The following is an 18,772-nucleotide window of genomic DNA, read 5'->3' as shown; positions in this document are numbered from 1 at the left end:
GCCATCACAACATTTATTCTTTTATACAGTTTTACAAGCAGCAAAAGTTTAACATGGCAATAGCATAGTAACAGCATTTCTATTGGTGAAACCCCTTGCCAATCATTAAGAATATAGAAGCCAGAGGCCCAGAACAGGGAACAGTTGGCTGTAACATCCTGTTGGTGTAAGCTAGCTGATATCAGGCAGGTGAGGTCATTGTACCAGCCTGGGATACTTTCCCACATTGCCATAGTGATGTGACGGGAAGAGATAATGTAGAGAGAAGAAGCATGCAGGCGTTGGAAGGGCAATTTGCTGCACACGACCTCTACCTGCCCCCCACCTCTACACTCCATTCTCTTTTCTGTGTGATAGCTCTTTAGATTAGTGGTTCCCCGTACCCCTAAAACCCCTATACCCCGTACCTCTAGAACGCTTCTGATATATTCCCGCACCCCTTACAAAAGTTCAAAACAAAGGCAACGAGTTATGCACATACACTATAATTTTGAAAACCCAAGTTTTCGCACCCCCTGGAATATCGTCTCTCACATAGTTTGTCCTTACTGTCCTTTCTTTTTCCTTTTTTTTTTTGTCTTGTCTCTGTGATAGCACCAGAAGTGCAGAGGTGTCTCAGAGGAATGGGCAAGGCTTTGAGAGGCCTGATGCAGGTCTTATGTGACTTGGGGTGTGTGCTGCAGTGTGGTACAAAGCTGCTATGATCTAGGACAGGCATGTCAAACCCGCGATGTCGCGTGACGTATCGTGACTTTTTCCCCATTTGCCGGCAATGGGGTGGCCATGGTTTCGGCGTGACACATCCGGCCCATGGGCCGGCAGTTTGACATGCCTGATCTCGGAGGTATTGGCCTGGGAGACCTCAGCCTACTGCCCATCAGTGTGTGCAAATCTGTTGTAACCCAGGAGGCCTGCATCTGCTACCTGGCCCCTTGGGTCTGGAAAGCCTCGGAGACATGGGCAGGTGGGGGCATTTACAACACCTCTATTGTCGTAAGAATAGGTGGACTGCTAATTGCCCCGGTTTTCATCATTTGACTGGGGGACGCTGCAATGGCCTTATCTTAGGATACAGAGTATAAGTCTCTTCGTTTGGCATCATTGTAATTTTGAGAGTATCTTTATGAATTTTTGTCTGAATCCAATGAATTAACTATAACCAAAGATTAGGAAAAAAAATCCCCAGAAAACATTTTGGGTTTTTTTCCCCACCCCATTGAAATAGTTGCCAGGTGTTATTATTGAAGTGACCTTGGTGCCCTTTTCTGCTTCTTGGCTTGCTATCCTTGGTGCTGTCACAGCATTCTGTGCTAACTTAGAAGAAAACTAACAGCCATGAAACCATTTATTTGAGGCAGAAGTAGCACAGCTTATTTCTATCACAAGCCTCTAACTGCATGACATATTGTTAGCTTTGCCCAGCCAGGAAAAGAAACAACTGAATTAGCAAGCAAGAGGCAGGTAGGCAGAAATAATACTGATTCATGTTATGCTTGTCTAAGAACTGCAGTAGTGAAGGAAGTCTTAACAACTCTCTGCCTCACATTTTAATAGGTTGTGACCAGCCAAGCATCAAAAATGCTTTTTGGTGGATTGCGTCCCTGGGATGCTGAATATTAGGATGAATTTAGGTTTTCTTAGCAGACTAAACTATAATTGGAATGTATCTTCCAAAAAGTATATTGAGGGGTCCTTGGTGCTCTCTGAGCTTGGTTGTTTTCTTGTAGATGTTTTATTACCCAAACTATGTTAGGTGATATCATCAGTACTGGTGAGGGGTGGGGTTTGTTCTCAGTTTAAACCAGGGGTAGGCAACATTGGCTCTTTTATGACTTGTGGATTTCAACTCCCAGAATTCCTGAGCCAGCCATGCTGGCTTAGGAATTCTGGGAGTTGAAGTCCACGAGTCATAAAAGAGCCAAGATTGCCTACCCCTGGTTTAAACTATCTATCTTAACCATCTCATCCTTTGCCATCCCCTTTTGCCTTCAGTCTTTCCCAGCATCAGGGTCTTTTCCAATGAGTCCTCTCTTCATATTAGGTGGCCAAGGTATTTGAACTTCAGCTTCAATATCTGTGTTTCCAAAAAAACAGTCGGGTTTATTTCCCTTAGGATTGACTGATTTTATCTCCTTGCAGTCTAAGAGACTCTCAAGAGTTTTCTCCAGCACTACAATTCATCACAATTCACCAGCCCTTGTGTTGGCTCAGAAAATCCAGCTTTTTTTTTTTTTTTTTGCTAGATGCTGTGACTGTCTTTTATGGGAAACTAGACAATCCTTGAAGCCTTGGGTCATCTTTTTAGAGAGATTTCCGTACCAGATTCTTTAACACTTTCTAGTGTACTGCCTTCACTGGAAAAGTTGGGATGCCTCCAGAGATGGACCTTCCTTGAAAATAGCCCATGTTGCACTGTCAAACATCAGCACAGGAAATGTTTTATGATATTTCTGTTATGTCATAAACTGGTTTATGATAATTTTATGTTATGCGTTATAAGATTTGCCAAATTTTACTTCTACAGGAATCATAGGTCCCCCAAATTGGGTGCATTCTGCAAGTTAGCCCATTTGATGTACCTTGGTTCAAAATGTTTGGCCTTATGGTGCATGTTTTGACCAGTTAAAGCTTACAGGAAAGAGAAGTTTAGGAAACCCATAATCCACTGGGTCATTGTTTCAGAGATATTTCCTTACTTAAACAGAGAAAGAGACTGGCCACTAGTGGGCAAAAGAAAAACATTGGGAATGGGAGAAACGTCTGACTTCCAGCTTCCCCATTGACTTTTCTTGTAGGAAACTGGTAGGACACATTGGAAATGACGACCACATGACTGTGGCTGATTGCAGCAGAGCAACAGCACTGAAGCAGCCACAACTTTGCCAAATTTAAATCCCACAGGAGGTATGGATTATGAGATTTGGGGTAAATTCTTCCAGTTAGCTCATTTGAGATAAATTGATTCAAAAGTGGTTGCCCTACGATTCATTTGCCCAACTGAAGGTTACAAACGATCAAGCATATATGAATTGTAGTAATATGAATGACTGCATATTTATTCAGGGCTATCTTTGTTTCCAAGGAAGCCTCATTTCAATTTCGGTTGTAAAGATACCTCTGAATAAATATGAATGATATGAAATACATCTGAGACTTATGAGAGCCACTATTGAGCTATGGGACCATCACTCAATATAAGCCATATGGGTATGCTTCAGAAATAGCAATCTGATGTGTGATCACAAATGACCAATAATCTACATTTGGGGATCAGGAATCCTCTAGTCCTCTAGATCAGAGGTGTCAAACTGCCAGCCCATGGGCCGGATGCATCATAGTGAAACCGCGCCCACCCCATAGCCGGCAATGGCAAAAAAAGTCACAGTACATCGCGACACATCACGTGATGTTGCGAGTTTGACACCCCTGCTCTAGATGATGCTAAATATCTGCCAGGATCTCCAGCCAGTGTGGCCAGTGGAGTAGAATGCTGGGAATTGTAGTTCAGTAGCAGCTGGAGGACCTGAACTTCTTTATTCCTCTTTCAAACAACTGTATTAATTCTATTTAATGTACCTTGGTGCATCTGATACTAATTTAATGGTTCACTCTTATAATTAAATCAAAATAATTGTAGTAATTATATCAGAAAATTATATATTATTTTCTGAAATTCTAAGAGTGGAATGTCAAAAACAAAATTACCCTTAGAAACTATTACCACCAGTGCTTATTAGACTTAGGAGCAAGGTGACATTCTGTGTGGAGATATAAATTCTCTTTTGCGGAAAACCATGCTTTTACAGTCAAAACGTAAAATACATTGCGCTGTCAACAAAAACCTTGGGCTATCTTTTGATTTCAATAAAAGATTCCAAGATTATGCCTTAAATACCATACAGGTAGTTCTCAATTTATCACCACAATGGAGCCCACAATTTCTGTTGCTAAGTGAGATAGTTATTAAGTGAATTTTGCCCTATTTTATAACCTTTCTTGCCACAGTTATTAAGTCAGTGGTGGAGAACCTATGGCACGGGTGCCAGAGGTGGCACTCAGAGTCCTCTCTGTGGGCACACGCGCCGTCGCCCCAGTTCTAGGCCTTCAGCTGGGTTTTATAAAACCTTTTCACTTTAGGCCTCCGCCATGTGCAAAAAAAAAAAGGTTCAATCAATCAGTCAATTTCAACTTCTCGCGGGAAAAAAAAAGGTCTTGCAAAGTTGGAATTGATTGATTGAACTTTTTAGTCCCACTCAGTCTGCCGTTACCACTGCAGCCATGCCCAGCCAATGGGCCACACCCACCCAATGGGCCATGCCCACCCGGCACTCGACAATGCATAAATGGGTTTTGGGTTGCAGTTTGGGCACTCGGTCTCTAAAAGGTTTGCTATCACTGTATTAAGTGAATCACTGCAGTTGTTAAATTAGTAACAGTGAATCTGTGAATTTGGCTTTCCCAAATCTGGCTTTCCCATTGTTAAGTGAATCTGGCTTTCCCATTGACTTTGCTTGTGAAAAGAGCACAAAAGGTGATCACATGACCTTGGGACACTGCATCTGTCATAAATACAAACCAGTTGCCCAGCATCCAGATTTTAATCACTTGACCATGGGGATGCTGCAGTGGTCATAAGTGTGAAAATTGGTCATAAGTCACTTTTTCAGTGACATTGTACCTTTGAATGGTCATTAAGTAATCTGTTGTAGGTTAAGGACTACCTGTATTAGTATTCTCTCCCTCTCCCTAACAAACACACACAAATGAAAACAATGTTGCATCATTTAAAATATATAAAGGTAATTAATACTTTCTTGTCATGTTGTGTTACACGCTTTGAATATTCCTATTTTGTTCTCTCAAAAATGCAAACTTCTGCTGACCTTGGTTCATACCGCGTTGTCATGATAACCTGAATAAATGGTTTCAAAATTGTGAAGTACAATTTCAACTGGGTGGAAATGGATTTCACCTGCTAAATTCAAAGCTTATACACAAAAGAGGAGAAAGCTGCCACTTCATTCCATTGTTTTTAACTCCTATCCTCTTAGAAAGTTTGAAGCATTTGATATTCAGAAACCCTTAAATTTCTTTTCAGCTATCTGCATCTACTTGAAATATAATTATACAAGCTAAGAAGAAAACAGTATTTAACATAAAAAGTTTTTCTGAAGATTTAATTCTCCTACTTTTTTCAATTAATCTCAGTGTATTAATGTCATGCTGGATGTTGAGAAAGGCTGGGGAACACTTCTAGCATATAGTTTCCTGCCACTGGATGTTGAAAACACGGGAAAAAATGATTTCATACATCCACAAAATGTTTACAAGGCTTTTATTTACCCCAAATTTGCCCATTCCCGAAGGAGATGCTTTCCTTGACCTTTTTGTGCCACACCCAAAATATCTGAAAATCCAGGGGTAGTCAACCTTGGCTCTTTTATGACTCGTGGACTTCAACTCCCAGAATTCCTGAGCCAGCTAAGATGGGTGGGCTTCTGGCTGGGGAATTCTGGGAGTTGAAGTCCACCCATCTTAAAGTTTCCAAGGTTGAAAAACACTGCTCTAGAGCACTGACTAAAATTCCCCTGAACTCAGTCATATTGATTTTTGCAGGACCACTTTGTATTTGAATGTGGCCTCTGAAAAAAAATGCAACAAAGCCGGTGCTTTTACATATTCTGTATAAAAATAAGTTGATAACTCAGACTTTCTTCCCTTTGATTTTTTAGATTGGTTTCTATTACAGTGACGTTATAATTTTATACACGGTTTGTAAAAGTGCTTTAAAATGACCTCCCTCCCCCCCCCGGCTTCTATGTAGGATGATCATCTAGAAAATGAATCTGGCACTGCTAAGAATAGGTTTAATTTTCAGAGAGTTTTCTTTCTTTCTTTCTTTCTTTTTAAGAGTTTGAAATTTGGGGAATAGTGTTGGAGAGAGAGCACTGAAACTACGGAAGAAGGATTTTGTTGGGAAGGCAACAAAATATCAGGAAAGTTTAATGGTGGATGCAGGGGAAAATTTTCTGCAGCAAAAGGGAGAGACTAAAATTAGTTTAAAGAGCAATCACATCAATATTAACTGCTGTCGGAGAATGTTACTTTTTTCTATAACATTTTATTTCTGCACAAAGTCTGGCTCAATTTAACTCCCTGCTCACGTCAACAACTCTTCTCGGCAAGCAAATTGAGAAAAATCAGTCCAAATGCTCTTTTAAGTATATAAAAAAATCCCTGTCTTCTTTCGGAGGAGTATTTTCCCATGGTTTTCTTTTCTCTTTTCTCTTTTCTTGACTACCCTGACTGGATTGGCCTGTGGGTTCTTAAAAGATCTGACAGAAATTCATTGTAAGACACTGCTTCATATTTTTCCCTTATATTAAAAAGCATTAAAGTGAAAAGCTGGAGTATTCCACGAATAACAAGTGAATGAATTACATTCTGCTCCACTCTGAATTCCACCCCATGGATATGCTCAGATGCAGCAAAATAATTCATTGGATATAGTAGCACATATGATTAGTGAGGTCAGATGTGGGGCGAATTGTATTAGGCAATCAGGCAGAACTACAAAAACAATGGTTTATTAAGAGAACAAGGACAATATTCTGTGAGTAGGCTTTCTTTCTAGAAAATTAAATTTATGGCTCTATCTTACGTTGGCCTTGCAAGTCTGGGCTTGCCTTCTGGTAACTTCTCTAACTTTCCTTCCATTTCTAAATATTTTAGGACTGAGGGATTACTGTTTTTCAAGACCCTGGGAAGGTAATAAGGAAGGGGGAATGTTTTGTTTGTCCTCAAGACTGCCACATTTTCCTGTGCAAAAACTGGGCCATTCAGATTGCAAAGTGAGAACATTTTTCTTCTATACTCAGTATATCAACTGTAGATATATAGATTTTCAGGTAATAATTTTGGCTTCATTCGGGTGTGCATGGATCCATATCTAACTCTACTTTGTAAATTTGAAGGATTTTGGTGGCATTCTTTTTTTTTTCTCAGCCAGGTTGGCAGATGATTTTCCTCTCTGACTAATAAAACACCTGATCTTCTACGTTCAGCATCACCAAGAACTTTACATGTTGGGTAAACACATCCTTAAGGTATCGTCTCCTCTTCAGTCTCAGCATATTTCTCTGGATCACATCCGACATCACTCTTCAGCAAACCTCTCTGTTATTGACCTCCACCCTTCAGCATTACAAACATTTTCCAATCTAGTTCACCTTTACCAACCAGTACTGTTCTTATTAAAACCATAGATCTTTACTTATCTACTACAGTTTAGTTCAGGAGTGTCAAACTCACAACGTCACGTGATGCGTCGTGACGCATCGCAACTTTTTTGCCATTGCCGGCATGGGGTGGGTGTGGTTTGGCTGATGATGCATCCGGCCTGCGGGCCAGCAGTTTTACACCCCTGGTTTAGTTGCTAATTATTGCTTCTATTCCAAATTTCCTTCCGTCTATTTCCAAGAGTCTTTTCTAATGATTTTTTTCCCTAGGCCAGTGGTGGCGAACTTATGGCATGCGTGCCAGAGGTGGCACTTGGAGCCCTCTCTGTGGGCACATGTGCCGTTGCCCCAGCCTTGCCTCCCTCGCGACCCCTTCCTCACCAGCAGCCCCCCTGGAGGAGAGTTGCCCCCTGAGTGTGGCCCACACAGAGCAGTCCAGCCAAGGACATGGCAGCCAGGCAGTGTAGACAAAGCTCTGCCCTCACGCCCCATCGCGCACAGTTGATGCTGTGGGGCGCGGGCAGAAGACGTGGCCGCTATGGCGCTGCTCGGCTGCCTAGGTGATCTGCGGCGGGCCTTGGAGGCGGTGAGTGGCCCTGCAGGCAGGTGGGGTGGGGATGGAGCAGGGGCGGGGCAGGGGGTGGAGCGGGGGTGGGGTCAGTTTTTGGGCACTTGGTCTCTAAAAGGTTCGCCATCACTGCCCTAGGCTCTATCTTCAAAACCCATCTGCTGCCCCTCCTTTCTCTACTGTATATCTTACCAAATCTATTTGTGTTCATTTTTCCTACCAGCAAAAGCTAACACAAACTAGCATCAAGCTTTAGTTTGAGTCTCTTCATTGATGACTACATGCATATATGATGAGCCATCAAAAGCCATGAAAATTGCAATTGTGTTACAACTATCTTAATAAAAATATTAAAATCAGGTAGCAACTGCTATCTATCTATCTATCTATCTATCTATCTATCTATCTATCTATCTATCTATCTATCTATCTATCTATCTATCTATCTATCTATCTATCTATCTACCTACCTACCTACCTACCTACCTACCTACCTTCCTTCCTTCCTTCCTTCCTTCCTTCCTTCCTTCCATACCAACTTTGGGGATGGCACTGAAAACTTAATTCTGGTCATTTTCTGGAGAAAATGCTACCTCAAGCATTGATCAACCTTGTTGACAATGTTTTGGAATTAACCTATGCCCAGAATTTTGTAAAGGATAAATAGGGACTACTAACAGATGGTTAGGATATATTTATTTCAACTACTTGTCCACATTTGGGGAATAATTCTGATGCAATATTTCCCCAGACACAAATTTGTGAAATTATTTAGAACTGTGCTTATTTTTGTTAAATGTGTGAGAGAACTGGGTACTTGCATATTTCTTTTTCTGGAAAATATTTTGCATGTTCAAGAAAACAAAACAGCCCAGAAAGGAAAACTCCAGGACTTTTCTTTCCCCCAATAGACACTTTTCTTCCTGAAACAATCATTTGGCCATGTGTAGATTTACGGAAAAGCTTAATATGACAATATGTTAGGGAAAAGATAATTTCTAACATCATTTCTGCATTTAGACATTCAGTTATGAATACATAGAGCTAAATGTATGCATTCACATCCTATACCTAGTGTCTTTGAGTTAATGACACTTTGCATTTTTTTTTTGTTTATTGCAGAGATTTGAGAGGCAGTTGTAAGGGTGTTTGCGCTAACAGAAACCAGGACTCATTGTCTTATCTTTTGAGCTCTTTATACTAAACTTTGAAAAATATTTGTAGTAAACTGTGTATGTAGAGCGATTGGGCAACATGTACATATCCCCATATCTCCCAAATCTGTTTACTCTTTTGCATATCCAGGCAAATGCTTATTCAGCTTTCAATCGCCTGGAATATTAGCATTTTATTTTAAAGTTTTTCCTGCTTATTTGCTGTAAGAGAACAGCATTTTCCCATTGTGGCCATTTATTTAGAATTCAGTCATTTTCATCACCCCCGAACATGCACAGTTTCTAGCCTTTTGTGTTCTCCCAACTGCCCCAACTATTTTCATGCTAGTTTTTCTTGATGGTGCTTCTATACTTATCCATCTGACCAGATACATTTTCGACACCAAGGGTATTTCATAGTGTTCTGAAAGATGCTCTTCTGACTATTGATAATACTAATAGCTGTTTAATCCTATGCAGAGTTGCACATGGGTGAACTTATTGATTTCCGTGGATTTAGACATCTTAACAGAGGGATTCGGTTCGCTTTCTGAAGTATAGGTTGATTTAATTACGATGTTCTTCGTATGAAATAGCTGCAGCTAATTCTATTGCGGAACATAGCTCCAAATTGCATATTGTACTGTGTGATTTGGCTGTCAATCTCCTCCACTGATACTTCACAGAAAGTATGTCATCTATGCATGTTTCTGGCACTGAGACCATTAGTTTTATCAAGGAAAAAAAAATCAATGTAAAAGTTGGGGGAATATGGCTGCCTGAGATTTCTAACTGTTAGTACTTTCTATTTTAAAGCCTGAATTCTTTAGGGCTCAAACGGACCTTAATAAAAGATTATTTTATTCATCTTTTTGTGTGCTTGTTCTTCCATCGTACTTGCCAGAGTGCTGTCCTAAGGGGAGAAAAAAAAAATCCCGATTCCTTTGCATTTATAAATAATGGCTGGATCTTGCCGATAGAGATTGAGGCATTGCAATGCTTTGTACAAAATTAGTGTCCTGAATTCAAGGCCTGATGCCTGGCCTCCACAGATCTTCAAAGGAACAAGTTTCAAATACTACATATATAAAAATGGAAGGCAATGATTATTTTTAATTAAATTAAATATAATGGAAATAAGTTCATGCTCAGTTTTGTCATGATGCACCACACTATTTTTTTAAATTCAGCTCACTTTTTGAAAATCAAATACTATTCTCAGACCAGAAAAAGGAGTTCACGAATCTAGATTACATTTGTAGCAGCAAGCCAACAATAAAAGATTCATTAAATTGACTTCTGCAATTTTGACCTGAATAAAACTGGTCCTGTTTGTGCTGTAAGTCTTTGTTATATACATTTCAATTTATATACCCAGGTTCCAATGTCCAACATGCTAAGTATTGTGAATTCCATATTTTTGAAACATTTACTATCTCTGATTCTGAGTATATCTTACAGGAGACAAGAGCTGTTCAAAGATTTCGTTTCCTCACTAAGAAGCTTTTGACTATCCTGAATCAAAATGGTCAAGAAAATATGATTTCTGGAATTCTTTCCAGTTGCCTTACTAGCAGTGGTCCTAAGAGACATCTGTACTCATATACATTAATCTTATCTGGGTGTGTTTATATGTATATTGGTGTGTGTTGTGTAAGCACTTATATGTTGCGTCTGCATGTGTGAGAAAGTGTAATCAAATGGGTGAATATGCTACCGTACATGTGTGTTTCTGCTCTCATCTCATGTTTGTGTGTGTATCCTGGGAAAGATGGACAACCAGCACATGTTCTTCTTTGAGTCACATGATCGATGAAGAGGGAGGGGAGATTTAGAATGGAGCAGTTGGCAGCATTCTGAGTGGTGGTCCAAGAGCTTTCCCATTGGAAAGAGAGAGAGTGAGTGAGAGAGAGAGAGAGAGAGGGAGAGAAAATACCTGGAAAATAAAAAGGCACCTTCCCTTCTCTCCCTTTGCTTTTTCTATGACTTAATGGCTATATTTTCTCTTGCTTCTTCATTACCATAGTTACTTGGACTCGGTTCGTAACACTGAAAATTGACATTAAACTATCTACCTACAATGCAGCACAAAACACTATTGATCCATTATCCATCACTGTTGCATTTCAAACAACAGCAGTAAGAGTGGTAGTAATAGTTTTATATATTTATTTAATTTATATGCCACCCATCTCACCAGAGGCAACTCTAGACGGTTTATAACCAAGGTGAACAAAGATGGCAAGAGGCAGAGCAAAATACACACGGGCAGAGATAGAGTCTTATCTCACTCCATTATCTACCTCCAGTATAAAATGCCTCCATCAGGGCCTTAGGACAATTGGCAGAACCAGGTCTTCACGCACTTATGGAAGGTCAAAAGGGTGGGTGTGGATTGCACCTCAAGGGGCATGATGTCCCATAGGGCAGGGGTCCCCAACCCCCAGTCCATGGACCAGTACCGGGCCGTGGCATGCCAGCAACCAGTCCGCACAAACATGCAAAGCCCCATCCATGGGATGCAGCGGAAAAACTTTTCATGGAACCGGTCCCTGGTGCCCAAAAGGTTGGGGACCTCTGCCATAGGGCATGCTGTAGCAGAAAAGGATCTTCTTCTGGACTCCACCAGCTGGAATTTCTTGACCAACGGGGTCCACCGTATGGCCCTTCTCGTGGCACAGGTGGGACGAGGCAATTCCATTGGGGTGAGACAGTTCCTCAGGCAATCTGGAGGGCTACCTTTCCATGTGTACAATGTGTATTATATTCTCCTTGCTAACACCATGCTTAAATACTGTGTGTATATTCCAATCTTTTTTTTTCTTTCAGAGGTGTCCATGGTCATTTCAATGGTAAGCGTCCTTGGGCCTTAGGAGATGAGTGCATTGTTGAGCTTATGGCTGAGATTGTGGGTAAGAAAAGATTACTTTAAATGCTTTTTCTCCAACTTTATGCTTTTCTTTGTAGATGTTTCTGGCCTTTTTTTCTGCTCTGATTGCTTCTCACTAAGCATGTGAAGTTAACACTGCATTTTAAAATGGTGAAGTGCAAAGATTTAATGCAGACAACACTATATGAGCAAATGTATGTCCTTACACTAATTGGAGTCTGGGTTCGCCATGAACGACTTGTTCTAAAGGAAACTTGGCATCCCTACAAATGTACATGCATGTCACAGGGAATCAATTATCATTCCTTTTGTTTACAAAGCAATGGTTGCCTGTTACATGATAATGTCTTTAATTGCTTCAAGAGAACCAAATGCTCACATGGAATTAATGTGGCAGAATATGATCTATAAAATGATTCGGAGATTGTTTACAGGCAAAGAAAGGATCTGGGCAGTTACCTGCAGAAATCAGTATTTCTCTAGGACAGGGGTAGGCAACCTGGGATCTTTTATCAGTCATGGACTTCAACTCCCAGAATTCCTGAGCCGTCGTGGACTTCAACTCCCAGAATTCCTGAGTCAGCATGGCTGGCTCAGGAATTCTGGGAGCTGAAGTCCACGAGTGATAAAAGAGCCAAGGTTGCCTACCCCTGCTCTAGGAGATGCACAATCAGTTCCTAAAACTAGTCACAAAAGCAGTGGATATCCTTTCCAGGTGAAGGAATGGCACTGAACAGTTCTGGCATAAATTATTGTACTGTGAGTGACATGAAAATGCATTATCCCTAGAAATGTACATTGTTATGAATGCGAATAATAATTATCCTGATTATAAAGTCTATTGTTTTGCCAATTAAATTTTGTATGAGCATGCTAGTAGTCTTTCATATCTAAGTTTAAGGAAATGCTCTACTTTCAAGAGATGCTGGACTATTTCTAAAATCAGCCTTGCTCTATATTAGCCAAATATGTCTTTTTTTATTGAGCTAAGCATTGAAATTCCAAAACTCATTTTCCTTTTTGAGTTTACCTTGGAAAGCCCTGATTAAACGATGCATAAACTGAAGGGCGCATTTTCCAAAATAAGAGCTGAATGTTTTTTCTATTCCTTTCCATAAGTATGCTTTTATACACATTATAAGATGGACGTACCTGAACAAATAGAAAAAGTGTGTGGTTCCATTTTGTTTCAAGACTGCCGAGTTGAACTGTAAGCAGTACCATCACTGTTGGTTTGGGTATAATTTACAGGTTTGCTGTAAAATAGTAACACAGAGAATCGTTCAAGAGTGTTGGGAAAAAATGCCTATAACAAAAAAAAAGTACCACGTTCTTTTCTTTATTTTAGGAGGGCTTTTTTCTCTTGGTAGTCATTTGAAGTGACTGGCTGTCAGATATAGCAATAATTTAGAGGCTTAAAAAAAACAGAAGAAAAGAAAATATGTAATTCCAAATGCATCATGGAAACATCCTTGATTAATTTTGGTTGCCTATCACATTTCTTCTATCTGTATTTTAATATTTTATTTTTTAATATTTAATATTTTTGCATAATAGTCTTCCTAATAAGCCTTCTATTGTGTACTTACTATTTATCAATAGATTCATGTATATTATAATTGCTGTAGAATTCATTCCTAAAGAGCAAAAAAATATATATGTAATTGATGGATGGATTTATTTTGCGTATTCATGTATTACTGTAATTTACACTGGACTTTTGGTTTGTTACACAGAACAACACAAAAAATATAGCCACAAAAATAAAATATTAAAACAAGAATAAATGATAAATGAAAAAGGTACAGATATCAGGCACTTTTCAGTCCTTGAATGTTCTCTGGAACAAAGTTGTTTAGTAATTTCTGCAAAACCATTAATCGGCATGGTATATGGGCTGCAACTGAAAAACTTTGCTTGTAAGTCTCTGTTCCAGGGAACTGCCAGAAAATGTTGGTAAATATTACATACTGGGTGAATCAGATTTGTCATAGAAGGCAGTCTTATAACTAGCTAGGTACCAAGCCATATTAAAACTAGCATTTTTAATTGCACCCCAAAATTTATTAGCATCGATCCAAATAACACAGAACAAGTATTATTTGGCAGCCCTCGGTCTTTATCACATGAACAAGTGTTATTTTTGGCAGCCCTCGGTCTTTATCACATGAACTATTAAATTTGGCAGCTTCTGATTTTTTCTTGGAGGAAGGTCCCAGGTAGAGCGCACTGAAGTGATCCAAATATATAATGATCACCAGACAAGCAGTGTTGCTGGACCACCCTCTTCAAGTCTACCAGACAGATTTGGGCAAATATGTCCTTGGCCTTTTATCTGCCTATCTAGGAATAACTGAACTCTGCCTGCATATAGAATTCTACTCCATGCAGAGTTATCACCAGGGTTGGCAGATAATCCTGCACAAACAGTAACTTGGCTTTATTGTAATTCAGCTTCATCCTATTTTGTCTCAGAGACCTCAACCGTCTTCAAGCACTGAGTCAGGACTTTCACAGCATCTCTGGCTCAGCCTGTGTAGAAATTTGAAACAGATGATATCTCACTCTGAACCAATGAATAACCTCTCGGTAATTTCATATAGATGTGAAAAAGTCAAGGAGACAGACATGAGCGCACAGCCAGCCTGATTTCTCTTCGCCTATTGTTACTAGATGGAACTGCCCATTCAGGAAAAAGTGAAACCACTGAAGTCCAGTGTCCCAATCCCCATTGGTTGCAGGAAATGCAAGAGGATACCATGATCAATGGAATCAAATATTAATGAGTGTCTGTTGGGATTAGGAGGAATGTATTCCTCCATTCAAGCCCCAGTGAAAATAACCATCCTGAGCACCCAGTAATATATACATCCCATACTCATTCTAAGTCCTGACTGAAAGTGGTCTACATAATTCACTTTGGTGGCAATCTATAAATGGGGCTCCACCATCTTCTCAACATTACTTAAAATAACAATGGCTGATCCAGCCAAGGCTTCTTGAGGACAGGCAGTACCACTGTCTCCTTGAAACTGGGTGCAATACTTCTTCTCTCATAGAAGTGTTGACCATCTCCTAGCCCCAGTCCATCACATTTCTCCTAGGATTTCCAAGGAACCAGAAGAGTTATGGATCAAGATGACATAGTTTATTCTATAGTGTACCCTTTCCACTCCATTGGAGTCCGCAACCTAAAAAGAAGACATTGTTTCAAGGATTTTTATCAGATTCTATCATTGTAATATGATGAAACCAATTATACTAGTCCAGCAGAAGGTCTTCCTGCCCATCCTTCCATAATGGGGGATGGGAAATTTTAAACAAAGTGTTTGGATGAGAGTCTGCCTGTGCATTAATATCAGATAAGTGCAAGCATCTTAATATACATGAGATATATTTTGATATGTAGGTATTCCTCGACTTACAACAATTTGTTTAGTGACCAGTCAAAGTTACAACGGCACTAAAAAAAGTCACTTATGCATTTTTCACACTTACGATCATTGTAGCCTCCTTATGGCCCACTTGATCAAAATTCAAATACTTAGTAGCTGCTTCATATTTATGACCGTTGCAGTGTCCTGTGTGTGTGTGTGTTATGTGATCACCTTTTGCGACCTTCTAACAAGCAAAGTCAATGGAGAAGCCAGAGTCACTTAACAACAATGTCACTAATTTAACAACTGCAATGATTCACTTAACAACTGTGGCAAGAAAGGTCATAAAATGGGCCAAAACCCACTTTAAAAATGTCTCACTTGGCAACATAAATGTTGGGCTCAATTGTGGTCCTAAGTCGGGGACTACCTATATATGATACGATATAGGTCTGACCATGAGTTTGTACTCTGTGCTTAGTCAGATTTACTTTTTGTCTTTCTATACTCCCACTCCTGGCCGTGTTGCTACTACTACTTTGTCACCTGGAGAGATCCTAAGTTAAGCAAGGATCTACCTGCTCAGCAAAGAGATGTTTCCTTTGCTTGTTGGTCTCTGACCTATGAATCCTGCCTTAGCAATGGGCATTTAAGACAGGAGGAAAGATTCTTTGCACTTTGCAGACATGTTAGTTATTATTTTGGAAGGTCTAGTTTGGCTAAATTATATAACTTAATCCCAGAAGAGATCAGGCAGGTTTCTATCTTTATTTTTACCTTATTGTTATTTTGTCTTGGTTTGGCTGGACTTCATGTTTTATGTCATCTTGTTCTTGTGGATGCTTTAATATTCCTATAGGATATCATGAAAGCCACTGACAGTCACTTAGATTGGGATGGGCTAGAAATCGAATAAATGAGTAAAGCTCTAAATAAAGCTCTAACTAAGGAGAAACTTCCTGACAGTGAGAACAATTAACCAGTGAAACAACCTGCCTCCAGAAGCGGTGAATGCTCCAACACTGGAAGTTTTTAAGAAGAGACAGGACAGCCATTTGTCTGAAATGGTATAGGGTTTCCTGCCTGAGCAGGGGGTTGGACTAGATGACCTTCAAGGTCCCTTCCAACTTTACTGTTATTATTATTATTATTAAATGATGTGGCCACAGGAAGGCAGTCCTTACATCCAGTCCTACCTCCTCCTCCTCTTCCTCACTCAACTCATCATCCCCCCTCTTGCACAGTAATTGATACCCATGAGAATCTCCAGTCATTGTAATACTCTCTCTTATCTCACATCTTATTTAACTTAGGTTGTCCTACTTTTGTGGCTTCTGTATTATGCAAAGTTGAGTGTCCCAACCTTTCTTGAGCTGCTGGTTTTACCTTAGAGCAGTGGTTCTCAACCTTTTTAATGCCGCGACCCCAACTGGTCGTAAGTCGAGGACTAAACCGGTCGTAAGTCGAGGACTAAACCGGTCGTAAGTCGAGGACTGAACCAGTCGTAAGTCGAGGACTACCCAACCCATCATAAGTCAAGGACTTTCCCTGCCCAGGAGCGCCGCACATGCGTGGTTCCGCCCCCTGCGCCGGCTGAGGCGTAGCTGGCAAGAGGCAGAGACGGAGCAGGCCGACCACCAGCTGGCCCAGCCCAAGGGAGGTAAGGCACCCGCCGGAAAAGGGGAAAAAAATGGCGGACAAAAAAAATGGCGGACAAAAAAAATGGCGGACAGCCTTGCTTGGCGACCCCCGTGAAATGGTCGATCGACCCCAAATGGGGTCCCGACCCACAGGTTGAGAACCACTGCCTTAGAGAATCAGATCTGCTCCATATCTCTGGAGTTATATGCCTCACACAGTTCACTCCTGCAGAGCAACCCATCCTGGTCTCATTAAGGTCTTCAGAAAGGTTTTGTTGCCACTGTCCATTTTGCAAATAAGGACAAATAGGGGTCCACAAAACAGCAGTGCTGCCTGGGAGGAAATCAAAGTACGGAGAGCATAGCAACAAACAAAGCAATTACTGGCTGTGAATGTAACAGGAGAAAATGTAATGTAAAATCTGCCAGACAGCCAATAAATCTGTTTTTTTACACATTGCTTGTTCCTTTGGTCAGAAAAAAAAAAGAAATCTGTTTTTTTCTTTATCTGAGTTTTGCAATGAAATGTAATGTCACTTCTCAAGCAAAAGGAGTAAAAAAAAAAAAAGCTTCCTCATGCAATACTAGATACAGCTTTCATATATTTTTCCAGTGCACACTTCTTTGAATATAAGTGGACTTTTATAATTTGGAGTGGCATGTATATTGTTGTTGTAATAGTTTATTATTTCATTGTTTGTGGCACAATCAGCCAAATGTTCAGACTGAATTTGGCATTTCTGTCTGCTTACCTATCAAGTCCTTCCCAGGGACCTAAGATAGGCAGATGTTGTTTGATGGTGTTAAATTTAAGCAGGATGTAAGCTATTCCAAGTAAAGTTGCCTTTTACAATTGATGGATGGTGATTTGGTCAATGCTGCTGGTTTTCCAGTGGTGTTCCAGATGTTTTGGGATTGCACCCTAGGCGCCTATTACTCTTGGTGCTACCTTTGCTTTCTTTTGCTACCGTCATTCTGTTTCTTATTATTGATGACAGTTATATTTTTATTTATTATGTTTGTTTTCAAAACAGCACTTGAGTCCATTTTCTGCCTCAGCACAGATTGTGAATTGAATAGCGTCCTTTCAATCATTTGTAATTTCTTGGTTTGAGAATCATATTTTAATTTCCTGTTAAGTTTGAGGTTTTATTTCTTAACTCAGATTTGCACTCATGATACCATTGAATTTGCTGATCTCTCAGTGCTACCAGTTACCATCTTATTCTCCTTCTTCTGCAGGTTATTTTTCATCCCCCTGCCCTCAGTGGTTTTATATGTATTCCGCTATGTATTCTAGATGGACAGTGATTAATATTTATATGTAAGGGTGTAGTTATATACATATGTTTGTTATAGCATGTCTATATGTGTGTTTTGAGAGCAGGCAACAGAATTCATTTTTAATGTGCGCCAGTGTGCCCACAGTAAAAAAATGACTGTAAAGGTTACCTTACCTTACGTTACGTTACCTTACTTTAGGGGTAGGGTTGCCAGGTGTCCACTATTTGAGTGGACAGTCCACTTTTTTCACATTATGTTCACTATTTTTCTTCACAAAATAGTGGACTTTTTTTTATTCAAAAGCTTTATGATGAAATGGTACGTAATCTAAAGCTGTACAGTCTACTTTTTTTACTACTTAACCCCCCCTCCGCTTGTCCGCTATTTTTTGGAAGCAGACGTGGCAACCCTATTTAGGGTTAGTCAACCTTGGCTCTTTTATGACTCGTGGACTTCAACTCCCAGAATTCCTGAGCCAGCTATGCTGGCTCAGGAATTCTGGGAGTTGAAGTCCACGAGTCATAAAAGAGCCAAGGTTGACTACCCCTGCCTTACCTTATCATCTTACCTTACCTTAATCTAAAGTCCAAAGGGTGATTGGCATTCAACTTCCAAGCTTAT

General features: G+C 40.1%; 1 protein-coding gene across 1 annotated transcript in view; it reads left to right on the top strand.

Annotated features, from left to right (window-relative positions):
- KYNU (kynureninase) overlaps positions 1 to 18,772 on the top strand; it is a 100,471-nt gene that overhangs the window by 23,706 nt on the left and 57,993 nt on the right. The window contains exon 3 of the mRNA XM_015818826.2: positions 11,790 to 11,872. Coding sequence (XP_015674312.2) covers positions 11,790 to 11,872 — 83 coding nt within the window. The remainder of the gene's footprint in view (positions 1 to 11,789; positions 11,873 to 18,772) is intronic.

Source organism: Protobothrops mucrosquamatus, unplaced genomic scaffold, assembly GCF_001527695.2.
Source record: "Protobothrops mucrosquamatus isolate PMUCROS unplaced genomic scaffold, P.Mucros_1.0 scaffold800, whole genome shotgun sequence".
Classification (NCBI taxonomy): Eukaryota; Metazoa; Chordata; class Lepidosauria; order Squamata; family Viperidae; genus Protobothrops; species Protobothrops mucrosquamatus.
This window is presented reverse-complemented; position numbering and strand designations above follow the sequence as displayed.